Source organism: Apteryx rowi, unplaced genomic scaffold (assembly GCF_003343035.1).
Source record: "Apteryx rowi isolate R43461 unplaced genomic scaffold, aptRow1 scaffold_240, whole genome shotgun sequence".
In the NCBI taxonomy this organism is placed as follows: domain Eukaryota; kingdom Metazoa; phylum Chordata; class Aves; order Apterygiformes; family Apterygidae; genus Apteryx; species Apteryx rowi.
The window spans coordinates 607600-633652 of NW_020448753.1; the positions used below are offsets into that span (position 1 = coordinate 607600).

The 26053-nt window shown below is 37.3% G+C and overlaps 1 protein-coding gene across 1 annotated transcript in view; it reads left to right on the forward strand.

Annotated features, from left to right (window-relative positions):
- Positions 1 to 26053, forward strand: part of EFCC1 (EF-hand and coiled-coil domain containing 1) — a 66462-nt gene that overhangs the window by 9445 nt on the left and 30964 nt on the right. Inside the window, exons 4-5 of the mRNA XM_026066400.1 lie at positions 8 to 170; positions 1605 to 2011. Of these exons, the coding sequence (XP_025922185.1) occupies positions 8 to 170; positions 1605 to 2011 (570 nt within the window). The remainder of the gene's footprint in view (positions 1 to 7; positions 171 to 1604; positions 2012 to 26053) is intronic.

Below are 26053 nucleotides of genomic sequence, written 5' to 3' on the forward strand. Positions count from 1 at the left end.
GGCGGGCGGCCGGGCCCTGCTCGCGCGAGTGCTACGAGGAGGTGGTGGCGCTGGAGCAGGCCGAGGACCGCATCGCCAAGCTGGAGGAGGAGAACGGCAGCCTGCGGGAGCTGGTGGAGGACATGCGGGCCGCCCTGCAGAGCAGCGACGCCCGCTGCCTCGCGCTGCAGGTGGGTCCGGCCGCGCGGCGCCGCCCGGGCTTCGTCCCGCCGGCGCTGCCGCTCTCCCCTCCGTTCCCTGCCGGGGCTCACAGCTCCCTGCTTTTGCTGGCGAGAGCTCACGTTACCGTTGGTTAGAATATAATTTGCAGATGAAGATACTGTGGTTAAAAAAAAAAAAGAAAACTGCTTTCAAAGCATCAAGTGTTAATAAAACATCTGCATCCAGAGTGCTTTCCAAAAGGAGGGAGTATAACACGCACCTCGGTTGTTACTTCTTCTTCGGTATTGGCTTTTTAAGAAATAGTTTGACTATAGAGAGTCTTCAAGGAGAAATGTTTTCTTGCGGTATTTTTACTAACGTGACGTTATATACATTTAAGTAATGCACTAAAAATCATCCTCCTAAAATTACAGAAGACTAAAATTTACCAAACTCAAATGTATAACGCTACTTTTCCTATTGCACATGCAATCAGTCGTATATCAATTACGTAGCATTTTTCATAAAATGTAAGTAAGTAAGAACTTTTGGACTCTTACCTGCATAAGCACGTGCAACTACTGGGCCGTAAATGTTTGAGTTTTACCTCGGAAAGATTAGAAGTGTGTTTTCCTGGGAATGTGGTCCTGTGAGTTCAGAGTCAGAGCCAGTTCTGCAAATGACAGACAAGTAGTCTCTGCCTCCTGTGCAGAGCCCCATTAATTTGGGGTCTGTTTCAGTTATATTGGCTCAAGTGAAACAAGTATATGTTTAACAGCAGTTAAAATACTGTGGCATGAAATAGCGTAGAACAGGCAAAGCACTAAAAGGCTAAGTTGGCCAGTTGTTCTAGGGGTCTAATCAACTTGGATTTAATACTAGTACTTAACATTCACGTAATTCTGTTCTGTGTGTGACGTTTGAATTTGGCACTAGCTGTCCATCTTCGCAACATTCAGTGTGGTAGATAAAAAATACTCTTACTGTTTTCAAATGGAAAATCGGAGGCAAACATGAAGTCACCAATCAAAGGCCGCAGAAAGAATCAGAAGAAAGACCCAGATTTGAGCTCAAAAACACCACCAGCTGCTAACTCTATGTTCACTCCTGTTAACCACGACTTAAAAAAGGAATCTGAAATATTTCTTTCACAAAATTACTTGCCTTTCGGAAACAGACTAAAATAATGACATTAAGGCTATACACAAATCTGTGCAAGGGATTAATTTTCCACTTTAATGAGTCATTTTAAAATTAAACTTATAGATATTTGTTTAAAAACTTATCCAGAACTTGTTTCATTGTCTCTGTATTTGGCAAAGGTAAGTTCCGTATTAGTTGCTGATCCACTATATGTGATTAAAAAACAAAAGAAAAATCCAGCCATTTTCAGTCTTGATTAAAATGTTATTTGCTTTCAAATACATTAATTTGTCCCTGCTTTATGCTCCTGTTCATTATAGGTAGGACTGCGGAAGAGCCATGCTAACCATAAGGAAGAGGGGACCTGTTTTATAGGGAGTAAGAGACTGGTAACACAGAACCACCCCCAGACCAAGTGCCTTCAAAGCGTCCTGAAGGAAGTGGAGCTCATCCGGAGCTCCAGGGATGGACAAATTGAAGAAGCAATTAGGTTCAATCAGGAATTGGAAAGAGAGCTGAAGAGCTCTCAGGAAGCTCTAGTCAACCTGGAAGACTGCAACCGTAACCTGAAGAGGGAACAAGCAGAAATGAGGAAGAAGGTTGAAGAAGCAAGACATGCGGTCCTGAACAGTCTGGGCAAAGTGAAGGAGCTAGAAGTGAAAGCTAACGAAGTGCCACATTTGCAAATATACATTCAGCAGCTAGAATCAGAACTGCAGCATTATAGGTAAGTCCATCAAAAAAGGTTTTGAGTCTATCAAAAACATGGCTATAAAATGACAGTATTTAAATGCAGGTTAGCTTGAAAATCACTGGTTGTAGCTTAACAAATGTCCCCAAATACATCTTCTAAAATATGGCTAGAGGGAAGTTAGGAGCTACTTACTAATTTTCTTGGTAGGGATTCATAACAGAACTCTGCTCACAGATGCCCAGTCCAATAGAAGTTAGGACAAAGCAAGAATTCTGGTCTACAGACAGATGAAGTTATTCCCAAAACTCACTCTAATAGGAGTTAATGTAGTAGTAATACTTCAAGAAAACCTCAAAAGAAATTACTTAGTCCTTCATAATCTGTTTCCCACACACTTTATATTCACTATTTAAAGTGAAAAAATAAGTTTATTATTTCTTGTTAGTTGTTACACTTAAAAAAAAAAAAAAAAAAGCTGCAACCAAATGGCTGATGCTCCAGTTCTTATTAAAACTGTTCAATTTGACATACAATTTGGAGAAAACCCACACAAGGCCAACTTCTGGCCAGCAGAAGTCTGCTGTGACTTTTAGCACTTCTTCACTGATGGAATATGTTATACTCCATAAAGGAATCAATCTAAATAATTAAAGCCACTTACAGATATTCAGAACTTCTTAGCTACTACATAGTCATCCCATGAGGTAAATGAAATAAAATCTCTAAACCAAAGAAAACAAGAAGGGGGTTACTGTGGCATTCCCTGAGTGGGTTTTGTTTTGTTTTGTTTTGTTTTGCTTTGTTTAGATTATCATAAAGGTAATTTCACTTTATTAATAATCTGATTTTAAAGGTACTTCAAAATAGATATATAGTGTAAATCAAGTACAATAATTTTCACTTCTTATTCATTGCATCTGACAGCAGCTCACTGGTATATTGCTGCCTTTCCACCCTATTAACAGATATGGAAACTGAGGAAGAGAGAATAATTTAGTAGGAGTCTCAAATAAAACATGCATCATCTAACTCAAAACCACTTTGTAATAGCATAAATACAAATGTTTTCAAAACTAAGAAAGGTGGTCACAAACTTTATTATTTGCTGGTTTTGTTGCTTTTTATCTCTCGGACAAAACTTGAACTCATTGGTAGTTATTAAGCACTAGGCAAATTTGCAGTTTTTGTTTCAAATTCACCCATGGAATGAAATGTCTATATCTTTACTGTCCCAAAGTAAAACTAGTATCTATATGTATTTTTTCCTAACTGTATTAAAACTAGTATTTTAATATATTGTCTACTTTGAACTGCTTGTCTCTTCCTAAACTTATACTTCCTCTGTTTGCTTATATGAAGAATTCATAGTGAGTTATTTGTGGCATCATAGCTATTGTACCATTTTATGAAGTGAGGAAATTCTAAAAATAATCACTTTATCCGGTGTCTTTCTATAAGCATTGTGTATGTTAATATCTGTGTGGTTGCAGAAGGTAAAAGCATTTATTTAAAAATGCTATGGGATTTAAAAAATGCTGGCATGGACATGTAATATCCAAAACAACTAGCTGTCATTTACAACTCTTACTTCTGAGCCAGATCTTGCTACTTATCGAGTATATTGAATTCTCTCTGGCATGGGCAGCAAAGGCTTAAGCTCAGTTCTTGTCTTGCAGAATTACTTGCAGAGTTACTTTACCAAAGTATGATGAAGCATAAAAATTCACCCTTGAACAGGCAGAGATCAGCTAATTAAGGATCTATAAGAAATGTCAACTAGGCGCTGCAGAGCAGGAACTTTTATGGGCTATAACAACACAGATAATGCGAGTTAAAAATGTGACGTATATGTTCTTTGTAATATAACCCTCATCTATAATATTTATATTAAAATTACATGGTGATTTAAAGTGAGTGCAATGCTCAGGAATGGTGCCTGACTAACAGTTTGAGAACTAAATGTTTTTTCAGCCACACAGGACATTCGCTACAGGACCGGGCCACGTTCCACATGTGAGACCCTTCAATGGGTCTTGATTCTATGGTAGCCATAAAGCATTTCCAGCTCCTTGTCCATGTAAAATTGGTCTTGGCTTAAACAACTTAACAGGTGATAGCTATTTAGTGATGGTGTGACTTGCATGAACATGGTCATGTTCCACTCTTTTGTCTGCCTCCATGTAGTACAGAGATGCCCAAGCTAGCATAAAAACAGGTAAATTAAGCAATGCGGAGCTCTGTTACTGTAATGAAATAGCTTGTTCAACATATGCTTGGATATCTCCATGCTATATAGCCATTGGCATCACAGCTTGACCAAAAGTCACAAAGGTACAGCAGTCCCACTCACTTCACTTGTGTTGCAGATAGCAGAAACTACTTCTGCTCATAGAGAATCATATTCTCCTGTAGCACAGAAGTCCAAAACCAATGGATGTAGCTTGGGTAAGGTGCTAGAAAGTATATTTTGAGGGAAAGGTCATGAGGGACTTGGCCAAAGTGTAGAGATGAAAAACAGCTGCTCTATCCTGCAGGTTTCTCAGACAGTCAATTGGCAAGTATATTACTTGTTACATTATTTAAGTAAATACAGTACGTGTTTCCGTACCACAAAAAGATTGTAAGCATGTTAGCAGGATCCAGATTTGGCAAAAATTAATGTTGGAGCAGAGACAAATGTGTGGAGAATCAAGTATACTGTAGAAAGCCTGTAAGGTTGCAGATCTGTCTTCTGAGAATTCAGTTTAACTAGCTTTGTGTGGCCACTATTTTACTTCAGCGAAAGCCTAATTTCTTCCAGAGAAAATCATATCCAAGAATGAGACCAGTCTATGAGTTTTACATGCTCCTCCTGTTCACACTTCTGTTTTTCTAAAGTAAAATAGAAAATGATTTGTTCTTTTAGGTTCAGACTTTCAAAGGTTTTTAAGTATATAAGTCCCACTTCTAGACCTTCAGCTTACACCAACTTCCTATCAGTTAGGACTGGAGTCAGAACAATGACCTTAAGTTATAATCCCTAATTCAGGAAACAACTTCAATGTGTAAAAGTTTGTTCCTGTTCAGGAAAGCATTTAAGTACCTGCAAATGATTAAATGTTTTCCTGAATTAGGGTACCTAACAACAATTCCCTTTGCTGCCCACAAATTCACATTTTTGCAAATTTAATGCAAAATGTTTCTACCAAGATGTGTGGTAAATATTTGCCAAATGAAGTTTGTATGATTTAAATGTGAAACTTTTCTGAGTACAATTTTCTGTATCAGGATTTGAAACTTCTATATCATATTACCAGGTTCCTAAACCAACCTAGTAGACCAAATAGTTTATACTTTCTGTCTTAAGGTGTACACTGTATTCTTCTGACACTGGATGCCTTTTCCAGGTTTTGGCTCCTATTATCTCCACCATTAGAAATGTATAGTATACTCTTTTTTCTTAATCCCTGTCAACTTAATGAGTCAGCTCAGACACTTTAAAGGTAAGTCTAGAGAAATTCCTTATTGAAAAGCATGCGTTAAATTCATTTCAGAGGTAAATGAATTACCCAAGAAATTGTGTGCTTTATCACTTAGTAATATATCAAGAAGGTATTATCCACAATGTTAGCATACAGAAGAATTTAGGAATTTTTGCAGGCTCCATTTTTCCTACAGTGCTGCCCAGACAATTATTTTCATTTTGCACTGGTGCAGTTGATTTCATCTTCCTAGGTGTAGGACTTTTCACTTCATATTACTGAAGCTCAGCTTTTTGATTTTGGACCACTTTTCCAGTTTCTCAAGACGATTTTGAGACTAACCTCCAAAATGCTCTCATTCCCTCCCAGTTTTGTGTCAACTTTTGAAAGAGAAAAGTCGAAAGTATAAATGAACATCGTGATGAGAACTGGACCCAGAAGAGATTCTGGTGACCTCTGCTTGATATATCCTGAGGGATCCTGAGCTATTCCTTAGAATAATTCTTTTTTCAACTGATTTTGCTCTTACTCAAGGTGACACCATCCATGTATTCTAATATAGTCCTATGATTTATAATAATTATTTATAAGAATGCCATATATAAAAATGTTACTACAATAAAAATGTCACATCTACTGCTTCTCCTTATTCATTCAGCCATTTTTCCTGTCAAAGAAGGAAATTAGATTGGTTTGACATGAATTGTTCTCGCCAAATATAAGTTGGCTCTGTTTTCTATACTGTATTAGCTTGTAGGTGGCTTATAAATTGATCATTTAATAAAGTTTACAGATTTTTTTTCTCCTTAATAGCACTGGGGGGAATACCACAATTTGGCAACCTTTTTTTCATCCCAGTGTAACAGATAAAAAAGAATGGTCATTTAGAATTGAAATAGACTTAATAATGGAGATGTTCACAGAGATTTTATGTTGCTATGCCAGCCAGCAGCACAGTAATTGCAGAGGTCAGTGGAAGGGGTCATAAAATACCAAAATTGCTTCCCGTATGCATAGTCTGTCTCCCAAATTACTTAATTATCCATCAGCATTTATATGTGGTGATGAGTAGGAATCCTTTTTTACATGGAATGCAGAGTGGCTTGTTTCATCCCCTCATATTCCCTTATAAATAGGAATATGGATGCCTTTAGCATAATTCCCCCATCTGTTCCTCTGACATAAAGTCACCAGTGCTAATTTTTCCAAATAATTATCCTCTACATTAACGTATATCAGTAGTTCACTTTTTTTTTTTAATGAGACAATGTCCTGATCTTTTAAATATTTTCTATTATCATTACTCTTTAAAACTTTACAAGATGGACCAAACAAATCCAAATCAATAATCCAAAAAAAATAGAGGAATATAGAAATATTCTTAACTGGTGCAGAATCAGCTATTAAGTGAAGGAAGAAAAGCCTTAGGAAGGAAACACTATCCACAAAAGAAGGTGTATATAAATAGGTTATTCCCAATCTGAATGGTAATTCACACTTTATATTTAGGTACTCTAGAACTATTCATTCATTTAAAAATTAGACATTAAATAAAAAATATCTGGACAACTTTCTGCTTGACTAGTGTCATCAATATCAACTACTCCTTGCTGATTGTAGGGTAAAGCACATGTTGGAAATTTATTTCAGATGGCACAAAATCTGAATGGAAACTGTGTGTGTGTATATGCTGGACTGCACAAAAGACTGCTTAGAACAACAAACAGAAGCAGATCTTGTGCCTGCCTCTAACATTAAGCTGTTTTTAGTAACCCCAGTCATACAGAATGGATTAAGTATCATTTTATGTGTGACTGATGACTTGAAATCGCTAAAGCTTGGGTATTTAAAATTTGACGTACTAATTGCATTCATGCAGGTTTATGCTTTTAAAATGAACAGTGCTTAGAAGTGAAGAACAATGATAGTATTAGAACTGAACTCACGTATGGTGAAACAGATATATTAAACAAAATATTATTTTATAGAGCCCTCACCTGTAAGAACACTTAGATTATGCTAGATGAACTCATGTCATTTTATTTTGTAATTGTGCCTATATCTAATATTTTCTTCTGCTTAAGATTATAAGAAGTTGTATATTATGTAGAAGTCTGCCACTGAAACAGATCTTCAAAAGTTTTTCAATAGGTTAACAGTAGCAAGTGAATATATGTACCTGTCATATGAACCTTAGACTACTTACATGTCTCTAGTCATAGAAGAATTCACAAGCTAAACTGAATCAGATCAGATTACTACTCATTTGGAACACTTTAAGGAACATTTTTGATTTTACAGAAAGTAGGAATAATAGAAGGTATTGTTATTCATATATGGTAGAAAGACTTGTATGGAGCAATTTGAATATATTAACTTCATACTGAAGAAAATGTATAGAATCTGTTTCTATGGAAGGGGCACTTTTATTTGAAATGCAGGAATACATTCAAATTAATGCTGAAATATATCTATCCACAAGGAAGCTTGTAATTATATGTTAATTTTGATGTCTGAAATGTAGCTAGTTCTCTGGTCTTTTACAGTTCTGGGCCCTTAGTTATATGGATGGCATTTATTCTTGGGAGACTTTGCCTGGTTTCTCATTAAATCCTCCTTTTTATCCAGCTTGCCTTATTTGCTGTGTTTGGAGTAATTCATTGCAAGCACAAGAGCAATGCCACATATCTGGACACTGCCTATTCGCTCCAGTGGACATGCTTTTGCAGTGTCTGGGAGCTTCCTTCCATCGCTCCGAGGAGGAACCGTTGCTTCAACACATTGTAGGTGTCACTTAGCAACCCCCACTGTAGTTCATACCTTCCTTGTGGCTGATATATTAAAGCATACTACAAGCCCTGCCATAGCGAGCAGTAACAAAAAGGTAGCCCAAGCTAAAGGAATTAATTTTGTTATGTCATGCACAGTATCTGACACATGCAGCTGCCTTTTAAAGCTGTTTTCTGCACGTCTGTGCATAATTTGAATCATGCTAATTCCTCCTATACCACAGAGATTAATCTGTCACAGAAGCTGTGCAGCCAGTGTTTCTGCAGCTACTCTCCCTTGAATTAGTGCCTCAAGCTTCAGGCAGCAGCTTTGACAGTCCCAGCAGTGACAGCAGTGCACCTCCCTCCCTCCTCTGGCTGCCCTGGCAATCTGCATCACACTTCTCTGTTTTTATACTCTTCCCCCCAGGAAATGGACACCTTATGCTGCCCCAGCCTTCTAGTGGATTATGCCAGCAAAAATTAAAAATTAATTTCATACAACAAACTCTTTAAACTTTAAATAAAAAAAGAATCACTTCCCCCCCAACATACACCTTTCAAGTCACTTCATAAAAATGCACTATGGCTCTTTGCTATGCTTCTTGCAAAGAGGCTATGCCTCTGAAAGCACATTTCTCAGAACAAAGTTACTTCCTAGCTTTCATTACGAGAACCAAAATTAAACAGAAATGGTCCTAACTCATAAATAGCCCTCAGTTGTAACCCTATGAATTACTTGGATGAGTTCCTGTGCAGCTTTGCTTTCCATGTAGAATAGTAGCAAGTATGACACTTTCTGCCGTAAAGGCTTCCTAGACACGTGCTGCATGGTGGGCCTAGCTGCCCAGTGACAGGATATCACTGCCCCAGACGCTGCTGTTGTACTCAATGCACAGACCTAAAATTACATTAGCCTTGATAAGAGTTAGCTTACAGATTCTGATGCTTCAGATCCCATTGCATACAGATATGAGCACAGAAAACGCCATGCATTAAGGCTTACTCTGGGAATGGAGTTATCGGTTTGACAAGACTGGCATTTATGCATTGACTGCATCTTTCTTGACCTAACAGCCAACTAACATCAGATGAAGAGAGGGCTGCATAAGAAGAACAATTATTTGTGACCAAGAATAACGCATCTGTAAGCCAAGAGTTTGTAGCCTCCTGTCACAAAGAGTTACAGCTCATTAGGTACCTCACTGGGGAGCTAGGAGGATTGTTAAGTGTTGTCTACAGAGTCACACACATCGTGTCTCATTTGTTTCTTAAGCAAATTGGACAAGTTTTTAGTCACTTTTATGCAAAAGAGCATCTGCAGGAAAGGAAGCTCACCAGAGTGTTCCAGTCCTTCCCCATCTCCCCAAAAGTTCTCTGTGTGACTGAGTCCCACTGCGTTGCTCTTTGCTTATATACTCATGTGATCAGACCTGTTGAATTCATTAGGAGCATTCCTCTACTTACAGGAATAAGAAAAGCATAACTGGGCAGTAAATCTTTTACTGAATGAAAGTCTGACAAACGCTGCTGATGAACGCTTTGAGGATCCAGCAGTGTTGTGAAATGTAGCTTCTTCTTCAGATCCTATTTCTTCTTTTTATTAAGACTAATAATATATATCCTCAAAATGTAACCTAAGGCTTAAACGTGGCTTCCAAGTTTATTATATCATCTCTGTCTCCCTGGTTGTCACAGATACTGACAAAAGTTTGGAGTAAAAATACCAGGGGCTTGATCCTGAGAGGGTCAGAGCATTGATAAATGATTCAGTCAGGCACTTACACACACATATAATATAAAGTACTTGGTGACTCCACTGAACATCTTTAAGAAATAAAATAAAAAAAACAAACCATATCTCAAGTGGTTTTGGCAGATGTCATTTTTGGTGCCAATTCAGATAAATTACTTTGAAAATCAAACAATGTTGATAATCTACAGTCTAGAACAAGCAGACTTCTGCATTCTTTTAAGCTTTTTATTCCATTGGAGGTATAAAAAGGGAAGCCATTTTTATTTTTCCTTTTCTTCGTAAAACTTGAAAATTACCTCATAAAAATGAAGGGGGGGGAGTTTTATTAAAGTTAGTAAGAAGCAATTATTTACTCTGCTCCTCATCTCACATTCCTTCAGGATGTAAAATAGGCAAGGTGGTTTGTAAGATGGATGCTGATAACCCCAGTTTTCAAACAGATTGAACTAATTTCTTCTGCTAAAGCAGTCTGCTCTCAAAATATGGAAGGATTAATGATCTGCAAGGGAGGAGGCCTCATCTCATAAATACATCCAAAATGGCAATATGTCAAGATTAGTGAAGTCACCCTAGAATAGTTCATGGGAGATTTGCATATATTATGGTAAAAAGTAAAAAAAAAAAACAAAACAGAAAACCTTTTTAATTTATGAGCTAGAAAAAATTATGGTATCATGAAAACTTGAATTGAGAATGATTGGCCTGGAAATGCTAGAGGGAAAAATCCACTCAAACTTCTCTTTGATTAAGAACTGTGTTCTGTTTCAGCAGCTTTCTTCAATCAACTCTCTGCTAGAGTTAGCCAGCCAGAGAAAGAAATGTATGTAGCCTTTTAATAGGTTCACATGCAACCATTCTATTTCATCATTAACTTATTTAAGTTCTCAAAACAGCTGTTCTCTGTAATAAAAATATTAAATTATCTGGAGACTTGGGAAACATCTATAAAGTAAAATTAGCTGGCTCCATGACATTACTGAGAACTTGTTATAATGAAAACTCACAGCCAAATTAAGTTCTTTTAACCTTCTTTTCGGGATAGTACAGACCAGATCAAAAGATCTAAATACCATCAGATTGCTTAGAACAATGCCAGGGATACTCGCATAAAGGCAGATAGTCAATCTGTATTTAAATCTGCCTAGATACTGAGCAGGTCGGGGGATGAGCTAATGAACGTGACTGATGTTAGGAAATACAGTATAGGCAATTTCTGTATTTTCAGTGATACAAGACAGTTATTTAGCAGTACCACAAATATTTGCTAGAGTGCCATGTTCTGTTTACCTGTCTTCTCACTGTAGTCAGAATTTCTGTTGACTCATTGGCCATGTTTAATGTCCTATTCTCTTCCATTCATTCTCCAGTACAATTTTCAACGTTATTATCTTCTTGTCTGTCTGCTTAGCAGAATGACTAAAATCCAGACTGATACTTGTTTTTCCAGTGCTTGGCTTAGGTGTGTGAGGGGGGGAGGGGGGGTTGTGATACTCAGCGTATTTCCCTATATTTGCCAGATTTGCCTGGCAATCTGATTCTTCCTCACCTACTCGGAACTGTAATTGCTGAAGAAAAACTGCAGTCACCACCTTAGGAAAATGCTGCCATCAAACTAGGAAAAAAGATACAAAAGAATACTGCACACTATAAGTAAATCTGATAAAAATGAGTAGATATGTGTCCCAAAAAAGTCACACAGCTGTAGCTCAGTTTCAAAGATGGGAAAACTTAAGCATGTAATCAAGCTTGTTCATCATTGCAAGTGTCTGTCACAGGATGCTGACTGCATTCTGTTTGCAAATGCCATTTCCCATAAACATGTACTTTATGAAAAGAATTGTTTGGGAAATAAATGCCAAATGCAAACTTTGAGGATGACAGCCCTTTTGAAATTTCCATCTGCATAACGAACAACTTCAGCCTTTACAGCACAGTTCTTAAAACTCCATGAAAAAGAAGGTGAAGAGTCTGTGACTGACTGGGTGTTGCAGTTCCTTCTTGTTTGTGGAAAAAATGTTCTCTGAAGGGTGCCTGAATTTCTAGTGCTAATTGCCATCACATCACACATCATCTATTTCAAGAAAAGAGGTGCCAAGTCTTAGAATCAGATTACATTGGAAAGATCCCAAACCTTTCAATAAATCCACGGAATAAGATCAGGGTCTGTGCTTTGTCTTGTGAAGAATCTCTTTTCATAGCATCATGTTTCTGTGAAGGTTCATGATGTCACATTAATCATAACATTGAAAAATCTGGAATGCACAGCACATCTGCTCCACTTTTATTCTCTGGAGTTGACCCCATCACGTATGCTTGTCATTAGTTCACGTAACATAAAGGTATCTGGTACTGCATATGGTGAGGTCAGCCAAGTTTAAAGCAGAACTTTGTCAGGTTTAAGCTGAGTTTTAAAAATAGTGCTTCCACACTTCTGACGTCGGTATGCCTAAGTAGCCTAAGCGCCTAAGTAGCACTTTGCTTAGCAGAAAATTATGCAAGACACTCTGAAATGTGGGCAATCAAAGCAAAACCAGTGCTTATGAAAAATTACAGAAAACTAGGTTATGCTATCGGTTGCTGCGTCAGCAAATACCCACACGCGGGATTTTCAACAGTACGTGTGCAGCTGGGGCACACCTAGATGTTGCAGGGACCAGTGTATTGACTCCCAGGGAGGGCGCTGGGGAGCAGAGGGCGGAATAGCCGCGTCGGCAAGGCAGCCTGCCCGCCCCATGCCTCCGCACAGCACAAGTGCCAGCTCTTTGGACTGGATCTAAGCGGTTTTGCGCTGCGCAGCATAGGCCTGCCCTTAGAAGCACACGTCTCAGATATGCTCTGCTGCAGGACAGTAAGACAGCAAGGAGGCTGTTTACAGTCATTTAATTTGGTAGTCTGACAGATCTGGCATGAGGAGGTAAACAGACTGCTCTCACAGCGACTGCAGTAATGTAGTTTAGACCTAGGCAAAATATTTAGGCTGAATAGTTCATCCTCCAAAAATATAGTTTGGAAACAATTTAAACTATTTGCATATTTAGGTTATATGAGGCAAGTTTTCACACAAAAAAAGCATGAAAAAGCAGAAAAATTGTCTCTTATTTTGACATTTTCTTGCTGGAGTGTTTCGATTTTTCCTATTTGGATGACATTAAATCAGTATAAGTAAATCTAATTTCAAAATACCATTTTAAGAAATAAAAAAGAAATCAAACCAAAATGAAGTGTTTTATTTCATGTTGAAGAGACAGTTTCCTTAGATGCAAAACATTGTTTCCTCAGATTCCTAATTCAACCATATCAAAAAATAAGAAAATACATGAACAGCTATAAGCAGAAGTTATGAGAGAAGCTGGACCTTAGTCTGAAAGATCTGTTTTTCTGTTTATGAATGCATAAAGCTCTGCTTAATTTCCACTACTATCTATTGTCCTCAGGGACAATTCTCTTAACATAGGAAAAAGAATAAGAAAACCAAAAATAAGAAGGCTCTTGGTTTATATTGGCACAACAACTGCATATCTCTGTACTGCTGGAGCACTAGTAGTGATGAGACTGATTTTGAAGAGGGGAAAGTCTAGCTGTGAAATATTAATCACTGGCAGAGTGTGCCTGCGTGAATGCACCAACCTTGAATAAAGACCTTTTAGTCTAGCCAGAGGGTTGATACCTTTCAAAAAATGATTAATCTGTATACAACAGAATTATATAATGGGTATATTCTTGTGTTGTCAATCTTACACTTGCTACTTTTTGTCCCTTGTTAAAACATTCTTTGTAGTACAGTGTCCTTCATATACTTTGTCTGGTATTTTCATCGGTTCTCTCTCTCTCTCTCCTATTTTTACCTCCATGCATTCACATTCTGTTTTTTTTTTAATATTTTGTTCATCATGATTTTCAGTTTCTGAGTGATGCTTCAAATGCATTTAAAAATAGGAAATACAAAAAAGTAAATAAATTTAAAGCTTTTAAAGTAAATACTATGAAGTATATGAATTATTCAATGGGAAACTATCTGATCCTTTGAATAGAAAAGGCATTATAAATGTGATATTCTGAAACAGACATCCTGGTTGCAGGCTGTCCATTATAGAATGTATAGAGCACTTTATTTAATTTGTCATATAACATATAACAAATGCAGCAGAGATAAAAGTATTTGGATGGAACCAAATTGTGAGAGGATACAAGAAGCCATAGGCTAAGGTCACTATTTTACAATCAAGAACTACTGTATCTTGGAAGGAACATTTCAGGGATTGCTTTGCTTGTTTCTTTCTTGGTTCTAGATTGCGACTTCCATGGAAGCACATCCCTTGTAAGTGGAGCTACAGTTCAGAGATGTTTTTTTCCATTTCCCATATCAATCCTCAGAAAACATTTGTGCTTTCTTTTTTTTTAAAAAAAAACAACAACCCTCCAACAAGGCAAAATACTCCTTAAAATACCAACACAAAATCCTTTTGTCGCACCATGTACAGAGTCCTCAAGAGAAAAACATGGCACTTCAATTTTAACTCTGTGGATTCCTGTACTGCTGACACAGACTCTCTTGTCACGTTAGAAGAACTGAAAACAGAGTCCTGCTTGCCCATCCTAGTCAAAATCTCCCAGCTGGCAGCTCTCCTGGGGTTGATCTCCTCTGGTCAGCCCCACAAAAATTTCACTGGGCAGTTCAATATCCTCGTGATTTCATCTCTCAAGGTTAGAGAAATAGTGAGATAAGACTCTCAGCCTTCTCTAGTAATAAGTAAGCTGGTAGACATGAGAGAGCTTCTGACCCCCCAGGTCCAGGTATGAGCCCCAGTTACATCCCTGATTCATATAAAGGCATGACTACAGGGTGCAGCAAAATATTTCTTCCCTCACTTTCCATGTGAGGGAAACCTGGACAGCTAGGCTAAAAAGAATCTCTGGCATTGCTTTGGCCTGTACTCAACTGAATGATTGAGAAAGCAAAGACACTTGAATATTCATGCTGTGTACCCACTATTTGATCTGAAACATAGCTTCCAGAAGGAAAGGAAAACCCCATAAGCAAACTCTTGCATTGCTTTTTGTCTTCATCATTCTTCAGAACAGGAAAAGAGTTCTGCTGCTGTGTCTGTACTTGCTACCTGCACTAGATCTCAGTACAGGGAATTTGTCCATCTCTCCTTCCTTCCCCAACCTTAACACTTGGCACCAGCCAAAAACTTCCTGTGGCACAACACTATGCAAAAAAACCCCTGATTTGAATCTGAATGACAGTAAAAGTGATGTATATCTGGCACTTAAGTGCTTAAATATACAGGATGTTGGTTCCCTGCTGTCTCTGGCAGACACAAAAGTCAAGTGCTGGAAAAGAAGAGAGTATATCTAAAAACACTTGCTTTGGTCAAGGCTAAAAACTGTGTTCCTGTTCTCCCACAAGGTCATAGCAGTCTTAGCGAGGAGGGTCATAGTAGTCTATTTTGCTCTCTGTTCTGATATTAATTTGATTAAAAACAGAAGATTCAAGGCAATAAGAATAATTAAATGTTTAGCTTTATGCCTAACATTAACATGTAAAATGTTGAATTTAGTAAAAATAAAGAGCGCAAAGGTCTAAAAGCCATACAAAATAATTAGCATATATTCATCAAAATATGGCAAAGAAAGAATAGGTAATATATTTTATAAACATATAAAAAATGCCAAACCACTCAAAAAATTACTTGCTGCCCTTCCACTAAGGCTAGGACTGCAACAATATAATCACAGTGTCAGATGTATTATATAGAATCCTTATGGAGTTGCCTTCACAGACCAGCAAAGATGTCAAAGCAAGATGCCTGCCTCTGGAGGGTGACAGAGTTTCTCCAATTCAGACACAACGCTTAGAATCACAATTTTAGTTTGCCAGAGAATTTTGTTTTGCCTAATCTGAGATCTGCATTCATATCAAATAACCATCATCAAAGATCTACAATACTGAAAGTTTTGAGGTGGTTAGACCTGTACTTTATACAAATCAGAGAAACTGTTAATCCGTAAGGCTTGTAAAAAAGGATTTCTCATTGGTTTAATGGCATTCATTGTGAAGTATTAAGAATCATTTGTATTTATAATGGATTGTTGCAGTTCTCCAACCTCAATAGTTAATGCTGTGCTTCTGAAAACAGCCCTATCTTGCATCAAACAAGTCTTATCTAGTTAAGATACAAGGTACTTATACTCTGTATTGCCTCATTATTAAATAATCTTTTTAGAACAAAAGATTATTAATGCAGGAAAGGTAGCAATTATTTTTCCTCTTCCACAGCAAAGTGTACTTCTCTGTGGCAGGCTCCCATGGACTAGCTAAATTAATGGAGCTGTTTTTGATAAAGAGCATGAATCACAATACAGAAGTCACCAGGAAGTAATTGATGTTTTGCTGCTGCATGTACTCAAGTTGAAACTTTAATTCTATTAATCTGCATTTACCTGTCATTGTATACAGGAAACAAACAGAAAATACCCCCTGAACAAAGCAGTGACTCCACAGGCAGAGCCCACAAAAGATGCAGAGAGCTTCCAGTTTATCTAGTCAGTGCCTGGAAGGCAGTGCTGAACTGGCCATTGCTTTCCTTCCTGTGGCTCTATAAAGAAAGAAAAGGCTATGGTGAACAGGAGCTGGGGTAAAGAAAGAGCAGTTTTGCTCATTACCGTGAAAAAGGAGCTGTCAAAGTGTCACCTTCTTTCATCCTTCCTCCCTTGCCAGCCTTTTCTTGACCCAGGGAATGCAAGCTTAAATCAAACAGTGAGAATGAATGATGAAACTGCATGGTTTGTACAAAACAAAAAAAGAGGCTGTTGAGAGTGGTAAAAAGGGGGCCCATCCAAAGGCAGTAGAAAACACTTGGCTGTTGGTTTCCTTGATTTCATTATGACAGAGGCTGGTGCTTGAAGAACCATGGTGGGAAGATAGACCCCCTTCATTTTATATCTATACACACAGTTGGTAAGGTTTCTGAACGCATACAATGAACTTTAACACATGGACATTGTGTGGTCGAAGGGAATGGGATTAGTAAGAGGACAAGTGTAATGAAGATCTGAACTATCAGTCAGGCTTCAGAAAGGGTCAGAATACTGGTCTGAAACAAAGTTTTAATACTGGCAACAAGAAGGGCTAACTTTCATTGCGTTCTCCATTGGTGGGAGAACGGTATAGCACTGCAACAGCTGAGATGAGAGTGAACTGGAGAAGCTGCTGAAACATGGAAAGAAAACTATGTGCTGTACTGTTTTTAAAAGGAGGCTTATGAATTATCCATCAACTCACTGTGCAGAGTCCCTAATTCACTTCGATGTTTTTATTATTTTTGGTGAAGCAAACCAATGCTTTTAGAAATTTGTTTTGTGTTTTAAACAACCCTTAAAATAAGCACCTTTTTAAAGACAAAAATTATCCCAGGACTCCAGGAATACATATTTCTTTGCTATGCTTATGAAAATGCTAGATTTTTTCCATCACTTTATAAATGAAACTGTAAAAACATGATCTGGCCCAGAATGTAATGTACAAAGTGTGAGGTCAGAGGTGAGTGCTATAAATCAGATGTAAAAAGTTTATATGGGTTGGATTGTATATTCTTAAGTTTAAAATGCTTTCTTTTCCCTCAATTAAACAAATGCATACTGCTGATTGGTAATATACATAATGGATGATATGCATTATAAATTTTATATTTAAAAAAGATTAGTTTGTGCTAAAAGAAAGGGTACTTTGTAATACATTAAAAAACATGATATATAAAGATGTTTTTATCTCATTAACAACACTGCACTACCATAGTTCAGAGGTGAGTCTGAATTCAGCCAGAGGTGAATTTAGAATTGAAAGCAATAAAGTTCCACCTCAGATTAATTTGATTCATGTCTTAGCTAGAAGACGTGCCTTTGAACCACAAAGCTTGGAACCAGATCAGAATATGCACTGTCTGAGAGGGAGTAGCATCAGGAACTTCACTTTCACCCTGACTCTAACCATGATCTGTAGTCTGCCTTGGTTAATACTTGGAAACATGCTTTGCTTGGTCTGTACTTTAGTTGGAAAAATACGCTTTACATCATATAGTAAGGAAAGCTACAGTAATGTGGTCCTTATTTGTGTTTTAGAGAAGGCAAGTCACTCCCTACACCTGTGATATCCTTTGCTTTCTGTGTAATATTTTGTGAATAAAAGCAAAGAGCAATCATTTAATTTCTCAAAATTTCTGTATGTCCTTGATAGCCCAGTGGACATATAGCTCTCTAATACAGCTCCAAGAACCAAAAGCGAAGGTGAAAAAAAAAAAAAAGATGAATGGTGAGGTGACAAAGATATTAGAGACAAGGACCAACTGTGAAGAACTGCAGAATGACCTTACAATACTGAGTGACTGGAGAACAAAATGGCGGGTGGCATTTACCACGTAAATGTAAAGTGATGCACTTCAGAGAAAAACAGTTTCAGCTTTATGTAGACAGTGATGGACTCTGGGCTCAGGAACGAGATCTTGAAGTTTTATCACTCTAGGAATGTATCAGTCCAATTGCTGAATTACAGAGAGGAAAGCAAATATAATACTAAGAATTATTAGGAAAGGAATAGAGAACAAAACAAAGACAATTATGCGAGTTCATAAAACACCTGTATTGTAAACATAAAATTTTGATCCTTCCATCTAAAATAGATACAGTAGAACTGGAAATGGTATATAAAAGGAAACAAGTATGAACAAAGTATGGAAACTATTTTAGCCACTCACATACTTAAGCCTGGAAAACAGACAGCTGAGGAGAACTAAGATAAAGGTCTATAAAATTTTGATTGACATCAAGAATGTGAATAGCAAATAACTGTTCACTATCTCTACCAGTACAAGAACTAGGAGTCATCATGTGACATTAGCAGTAGGCAGCTTCAAAGCAAACAAAAAAGGTGATTGCTACACCATGGGCAAGTAAGCTGCGGAATGGCTTCCTGCAAGATGCTTAGTTTGCTGACAGGTTACATGGATTACAAAAGTAACTAAAATACTTATTTAGAAAAGCCCTCAGCAGCTATTAAATACAAAGATGCTGTCTCTATCTGACATGTTCCTCTGACTCACAAATTACTGGATTCTGGGAAAATATCCTGGAGAAATGTCACTACATGCTTGACTTGCTCTTATATTTTTCCTTTGGATGTTAAGTTACTATTATTTAATTTATAGTTACTGTTAGGCTACTGAACTCGCTGGACCTTTGGTATGATCCAGTCCAGCAGTTCTTACATACCTGTGTGAGCCTGGCACCGTACCAGACATGCTTATCTGCGCAGGGGGCTGGGCTCATGAGCTCTGGTGCAGCGCTGAGCTAGCACTGCTGCGGAGACCCAGCAGCGCCGCTGCGCTGTGCCAGCAGCTGTGCCAGCATGCTCGGAGCTAGCACAGGCCTCGTCTCTGTGCTCCACTGCGCAACGCAGAAGGACTCCTTTAACACTACTAAAAACTTGCAGTTGGAGGTCAGGGACCAGAAACCTAGAAAGAGAGTTCATTCAGCAGTTACTGTGTTTGCTACCTGCATTACAGCTCTGGGAACAGATGTCTGGACTGCTGGAAATGAACTCAGCAGTACCACGGCCAGTATTAGCTGGACATGAACAACATAATGAGAAAAAGTCATTCCTAATTTGCAATTAGACTTAATACTTTAACTATTAAACAGTAAAATGATTTCATCCTGATACCTTCTGACAAAGAATTGTCAGCATTTTCACACTTGGGACCCATAACCTACATTTCAGCTCTTCAACAAAAAATAGCTTAGTTTTCAGCAGGTCCAAAGACCTGCATGGGAGTTGAGAGGCTGGGAAATTAAAACCTTTTTACTTAAAATTTATAGAGGTCTTATATCTTTAAGACTTGGAAAAAAAGTTTTCTAGGTAATTATGTTTGCACATGGGAAAGCACATAACCCTGGAAAGTGGGATTTCTCTCACTTCCAGTCCAAATTGTCCTGAGATAGAAAAAATAAAGACTATAACATTATAACTCATTGAAAAAGGAATGGAGAGGTTCTAAAATGTATTAATCGGGAGTCCTCTTTCCTTTCAGAACTCCTACAAAGGTATAGGAACTGCCTGGCTATCCAAGTGGAAGACAAGCAGACTATCTGAAATAGTTGTCCTGTAAAATATGAAGCTTAGGTAAATTACGTGATACAAGTAATCAAAATATATGGCACATATTCAGACCACCTGCATATTTCACTTATGTCTTTAACAGTCATTAGTGAAGCGATTATTCCAAACTTAAACCAATAGCATTACTTGGGAATACAATTAATTTGACTTTAAAGAGTACGGCTATTCCCATACCATTAGGCTTTTGTTAATAAATATAATTGCAACCACTCAAACTGTACCATTAAACTTTTTTCAAGCACTGTAATAATTCATGTCACCAAAATAATAACTATTCCATTATAAATGGTAAGACGAAAAAGCAACTTTGCATAATAGATCTTGTCCCTTCATTCTATGGTAGCCAAACATATATGCATATTCTGTACCTAGTCATTAATGTCTATTATTTCAGAAATCTGTTATAGAGGTTGCTGTGCACTTGCCAGAATAGAAGATACAAAATATAGCTCATATCCTCAATCTTCTAGTCCTTTATAAATGCATATGCGATAAAGGATGCAGCTCTGTATGGAGCAAGATTAAATTATCTGTTTATATTAATATAATAAAAATGTCATCTAAAATCTATTCATGTCAATGTGCGTCTAAGAGAAGACTACATGCTGTGAGTTCTAGAGAATTCCATCAGGATTATCAAATACAGACATTTCAAAAATGAACAGTAATTTAAGGAGTTACAAGTAGAATTCATCAGTTTTGTAAACATTGCATTGCAGTTTTCCCCTTCAAGAAACTTAGTTTAATGCCTAAAAATACAAAAATATTTTATCAGACTATAAAGGTGCAGGTCTAACCTCCACAAAATTTTCTTTATGGATTATTTTGTGCTTTTAATTTGGGGAACTTTTTTCTGTTGTTATAGGTACTGACAAATAAGTCAAATAATACATAACAGGAATAAATTCAGACCATCATATGCCGCTCTACCTAAACAAACCTAAGTTTTTTAATAGGTTTTACACAATAAAATCAAGCTCTATAGCACCTTCCCAGTTGGCCACGGGTCTATAGGGAAAGAAAGAACTTTTAATTAAAATAATCCAAATTTGGAATTGTCTTAGATTCCAAAGTCTTTGCTCAGGAAATGAACCCATGCACTAGATGAGACTGGTTTGATGGTAGCTTGAGATCTGTAATGGCATTATACTTAAAGTCTGTAAATTTATATTTCTTTATACATTTTGTAGAATAAACAGGTCAAATATTTTGCCTCAAAACAATTCAATTCGATTTCAGCACTTCCTATATAGGGTTCAAGAATCTCTTAAAAAACATCAGGCAAATTTGGAGAGGTGCTGAGCAACCTCAGTTCCTGCTGATACTTGCAGTGTACTGACTGTAAAAAGAATGAGTAAATCTCCCCTCTCCCTGCATTAGATGTATTAGCCCTATGAAATGAGGCAATCCAAATACTCCAGAGAAGAAGCAGCTGCTAGACACAGTATGATCATTATGCTCATTACTTAAAATAAACAATCAAAAATTAAAAATTGTAAAGAATTAGAGAGGCTGATGCTTTCGAGGTTCTTAAGCAGTAACAAGTGAGTATCTTTCATGCTGGCATCTTGTAACCGTGTTAAGATTTGCCAGCTTATGCTTCCTTCTGTAATGATGTAGGGATGTGAGAAGCCAGTAACAAGAAAAGCATTGAATGGGGCAGCACCATTACGGTAGTTCAAAATCCAATTTTCTTAATAGAAACTGACACATTAATCCCACCCCGGAAAAAAAAAGGCTATTCTGCAAGCAAAACTTTCCCAACTAAGATGCAGTCTTTAAAATTCAATGGGACCACAGGAATAGACAGAGATTGGAATTATAAATGTGATTTCTTTCCTAAATCCTCTATGAGACCTTTGGGGCCTTCCAATCCACTGTACATAAGCACAGTCTGGTTTTACTATACTGCAAAAAGCGGAAATGGTCTGTCTGTTCAGCATGAATTACTATCATCTGTTTGTCTACTGCTGCAAAGTCTTAAAGTAAAACACTCTAACCGACTCCTACCTCATTTTTCAATGTGCAAAGACAGCCAACATTTAAACAAACTGACCACTCCATACAATTTAACCACCAAAATAGCATTCTCAAATGGGAGGAACAACATTGTCAAAATTAATGATACAGTTCTGTGAAATTGTGAAACTGTTTAAATACTCAAATAAGCTTTTATATGTCTATACGGGTAAGCTTTTATATGTCCACTAAACACCACAGAAGTCCACATGCCAAATCTATGTTAGGAAATCTCAAAATGCTGATTATTGGAAGCTGGGGAAAAATCACTGTAAACTTGCTCTGAGACCTATTTCTTTTTTGAAGGATCCACTATAAATCCCTGTCAAGAGATAGGACACTGGACAAGATGGAACTCTTAATCTAGTGTGGTAGTTCCTGAGTTCTTATATTCTTATATTTGTTTAAAGAATAAACTCTTGTAAGCCTTACATTTTGTCTGGCCTTCTGTAGTTTACTACTATATTAAACTGTGATACACTATCATGAATTTCACTCAGATTAGGCCCAGAGTGGCTTAAATGGGGACACTGATATCATTTTCATGATATCAAAGTTGGATTTTATATGATGAAGTTCCCAACCTGTGGGCTTATCAATATTTAAGAAGGTACAGAACTTTGATTACCATTTTTATTATTGTAGCAATTGAAAATCCCAATGATAATTGGGTCCTCGATCAACTTTATGAACGACCTCTACTTCAAATCGCTTCTAAACTTCAATTCAGTCCTTGAGAAAACTGTTTTTGCTTTTAAGCATGCAATAAAAACTGGATCAAGATGACTGTCACATCATTTGAGGGTTCTCTGTAAACATTTTATCATACAATTTAACTCTCATACAAGCTTGTATCTGCTTAATGGATAGGACAGGGGACAGAACAACAAGGATACACTTGCTGTGAACATGCGTTCACGTTCACTGTTCAGTGAACATGAATACACATGTTCATGAACACTCTCAATACGCAACTGCATCACATTACAGTGGTGTCTCTGGTTTTATAATTGTACAGGGAAATCCACAATCCTTCCACAACTTAGGCTAACCTTAAGATTTTGCACATAGTTGATACAAAATACAGGAAACAGATACATATCTTCAAAGTAGTAACACTAGCAAGATGGAGATAAAACATTATTTGATTTCCCAGCTTTTGAGCCAAAAGAACATGACAGCAGCAGAATTCAATTACAATTTTCTAAGCACAGAGACATCAGTTCCCCCATTGATTTATCAAGTAAGTCACATTGATGCTAACATGAGTAAGTCACATCAATCCTGTCCACACCAGCAGCACACACATCCCTCAGACTGTGACTTGCTGGCACAATGTCATTATTTCATGAGCAACAGCTTCACTGTGGACTCTTTACCATTGTATTGAAAATAAATGCAGTTAGTCCCAGCAGTAACAGAACCCAAAATTTCAGATCTGATGGGTATAGCTCTGTTGAATTACCAGCTACATACTGGAAGTTTAAGACACATTGAACAACATTTCAATTGTCTCCATCTGTAAACATGGGTTAGTCACAATAAACAGTGCAATATGCACAAACAGGGCACATTTAATAAGCAGTTCTTTTTTTAACAGCAGTTATCGGAGTTCTACATCTAGTATCATTTGCAACAGGAAAGTTATAATATAAACTTAAGTGAATAAAAGTAGACTGCCAATGTCAAATTGCACATGGCCAGAAAAAAACTACATCTTAGCATCTTGCATAGTCTGGGTTGGAAAATATGCCAACTGAAACAGTTCCACAGAATCAAATTGCCTGAACCTGATTAAAAGGCAGCATACAAACTTTTTTGAAATAAAGGAAAGCAAGTTCTGCTGTAAGTCAAGATGCTGCTAAACCTTTACTAAACAGTAACGATACCCTTAGAAGTAACCTTTGATCCTGCACAGCCTCTCTAAGAGCTGAAGTAAACAGCAGTCTGATGGGATACTGCGAACTGCTATACAAGCCATCATGTCTTTCCTACATTGCTATGAACCCAAGAACCTGAACTCCCATTATTCTTATAATGTATTTAAATAATGATTTTTTTAAAGCAGCTGCCAGAAGTCTCACCACAAGATATTCTCTGTCATCACCAGTACAGACACCTAAAGGCTGCCTGAGTCATGCATGATGTGGTTTTAAAGTCATCTGAAATGGATCTGCATGTGATATAACCTTTCTTTCTGTTACTAATGATGTGTTTGGGTTTTAACTAGAGATCCGGGAATGACAGGCTTGGCTTCTCACTTTTAAACAAATGCTTCTGCTGGAAAATGAAATTTATGTACCAGTTTTTTTACCAGCCTAGACCCTTCATCGTAGCTACAGCCTGTCACTTCTCAAACAAGCATTCATAGCGGCCCTTACATTAGACACTAAGGTCGTTTCTATTCTTACTAGGATGAAGACCTGAAAACAAGTTGTATTTATCTTAAATATCCCAGTTTTGGACAGAATGAATGCCGTTCAATGAGCCTTTGCTAATGCAAACCAGACTTCTGCATGCTCATGGGATGCTGTCATTAATCCTTCAAGGACATAAATATACAGCTGGCTTAGTTTACTGCCAGCATCCTTTTTTTTTAATGACCCTCCAGACATTTGATGTTTAGGTACTCATGCCCTGTTTCAAGGAATTTATAATCAGAAATCCAGGCAGAGCATGTTAAATTTTACCATTAGCAGTTATTGCCAGCCTAATCACAAAAGCACACAAAAAATCACTGATAGAGAATTATTAGCCTATCTCTCAGTTACTGAACAACATGACACACTACACAGCATCAAGTGATCATGTAATGAAAGATCATTATAAGTCTTTTAAAGTAAGAAGTACAATCAAGATCATTTTAAGAACCATAACTGATGGTCTGCAGGGGGAAGGGGTCTCTCCAGAAAAAAATCAGGCATAGTAATACAACAGTCTTTTCAGCTGTGCTGCCTCCATTGATTGTTTCCCCATTCTAGTGTTTAAGGTATTAAGAGAAAACAAAAACAAGAAAAATCTGCAGTCACTACAAAGATCTACTATTGTTTTGTTATAGGCTATCATCGCAGTTAGATAAAACAGTATATTTAGGTTCTGGGTGAACTATATAGACAAACTCCACTCTGTTCAATAGTTTTAACTCCATCAACATAACTGAAAAACAGCAGGCTTGATTGTGAGACTAAGCTGAAAGAAACTCTAAAACAGCAGCATACAAAGTCTGTTTCTACTCTGATTTCAGTGGGACTATTTCAGGTCTACATAGCCTTCTTCATTCAGTCTAATGGAAACTTTTAAAAGTATAATATTCCATGCCTGAAATGTTTTCATGAAATTCTGGTATGTAAGTAGTATAGCTTTAAAAATTAAAGTAGCAGCATTGCAAACCAAATAGTATGGATAAAAATTTTTCTATTTTAGATGCCTTTGGATTGTGAGGATTTAAAATGTAAGGGTGCTAATTACTAAAAAACTAGAATTAAAATTCAGGAATATATCCGCTTTCATCTTATACCCATTTCTGTAATAAAAATGAGCACAAACTAAAGTATGCCTTATGTTCTCAAATACAAACAACACACTGTGAAGGCCAAATACATCTTCTTCCTGGAGTTTGGCTTTATTAAATGAACAAAGCGAGAATAAAACCAAGCTCAAATTTTCTCTTCAAGATTACAATTGCAAGGGTTTCTTCCTCAAAAATTGTTTACCCGCATCTTATATCCCCATTTTGTAATGGACCTGCAGCTACTTAAGACTGCGTAGGCTAACAAGCTCCCTCATAGGGGCGGCAGGCCCCTGGAACACTTTCCTGGGGTGACTGTCTGCTTTTAAGGTGCAGGGTTCCAGACAAACTTTCTTTTCAGTGCCTGGCACTAAAAGTTAGAAGAA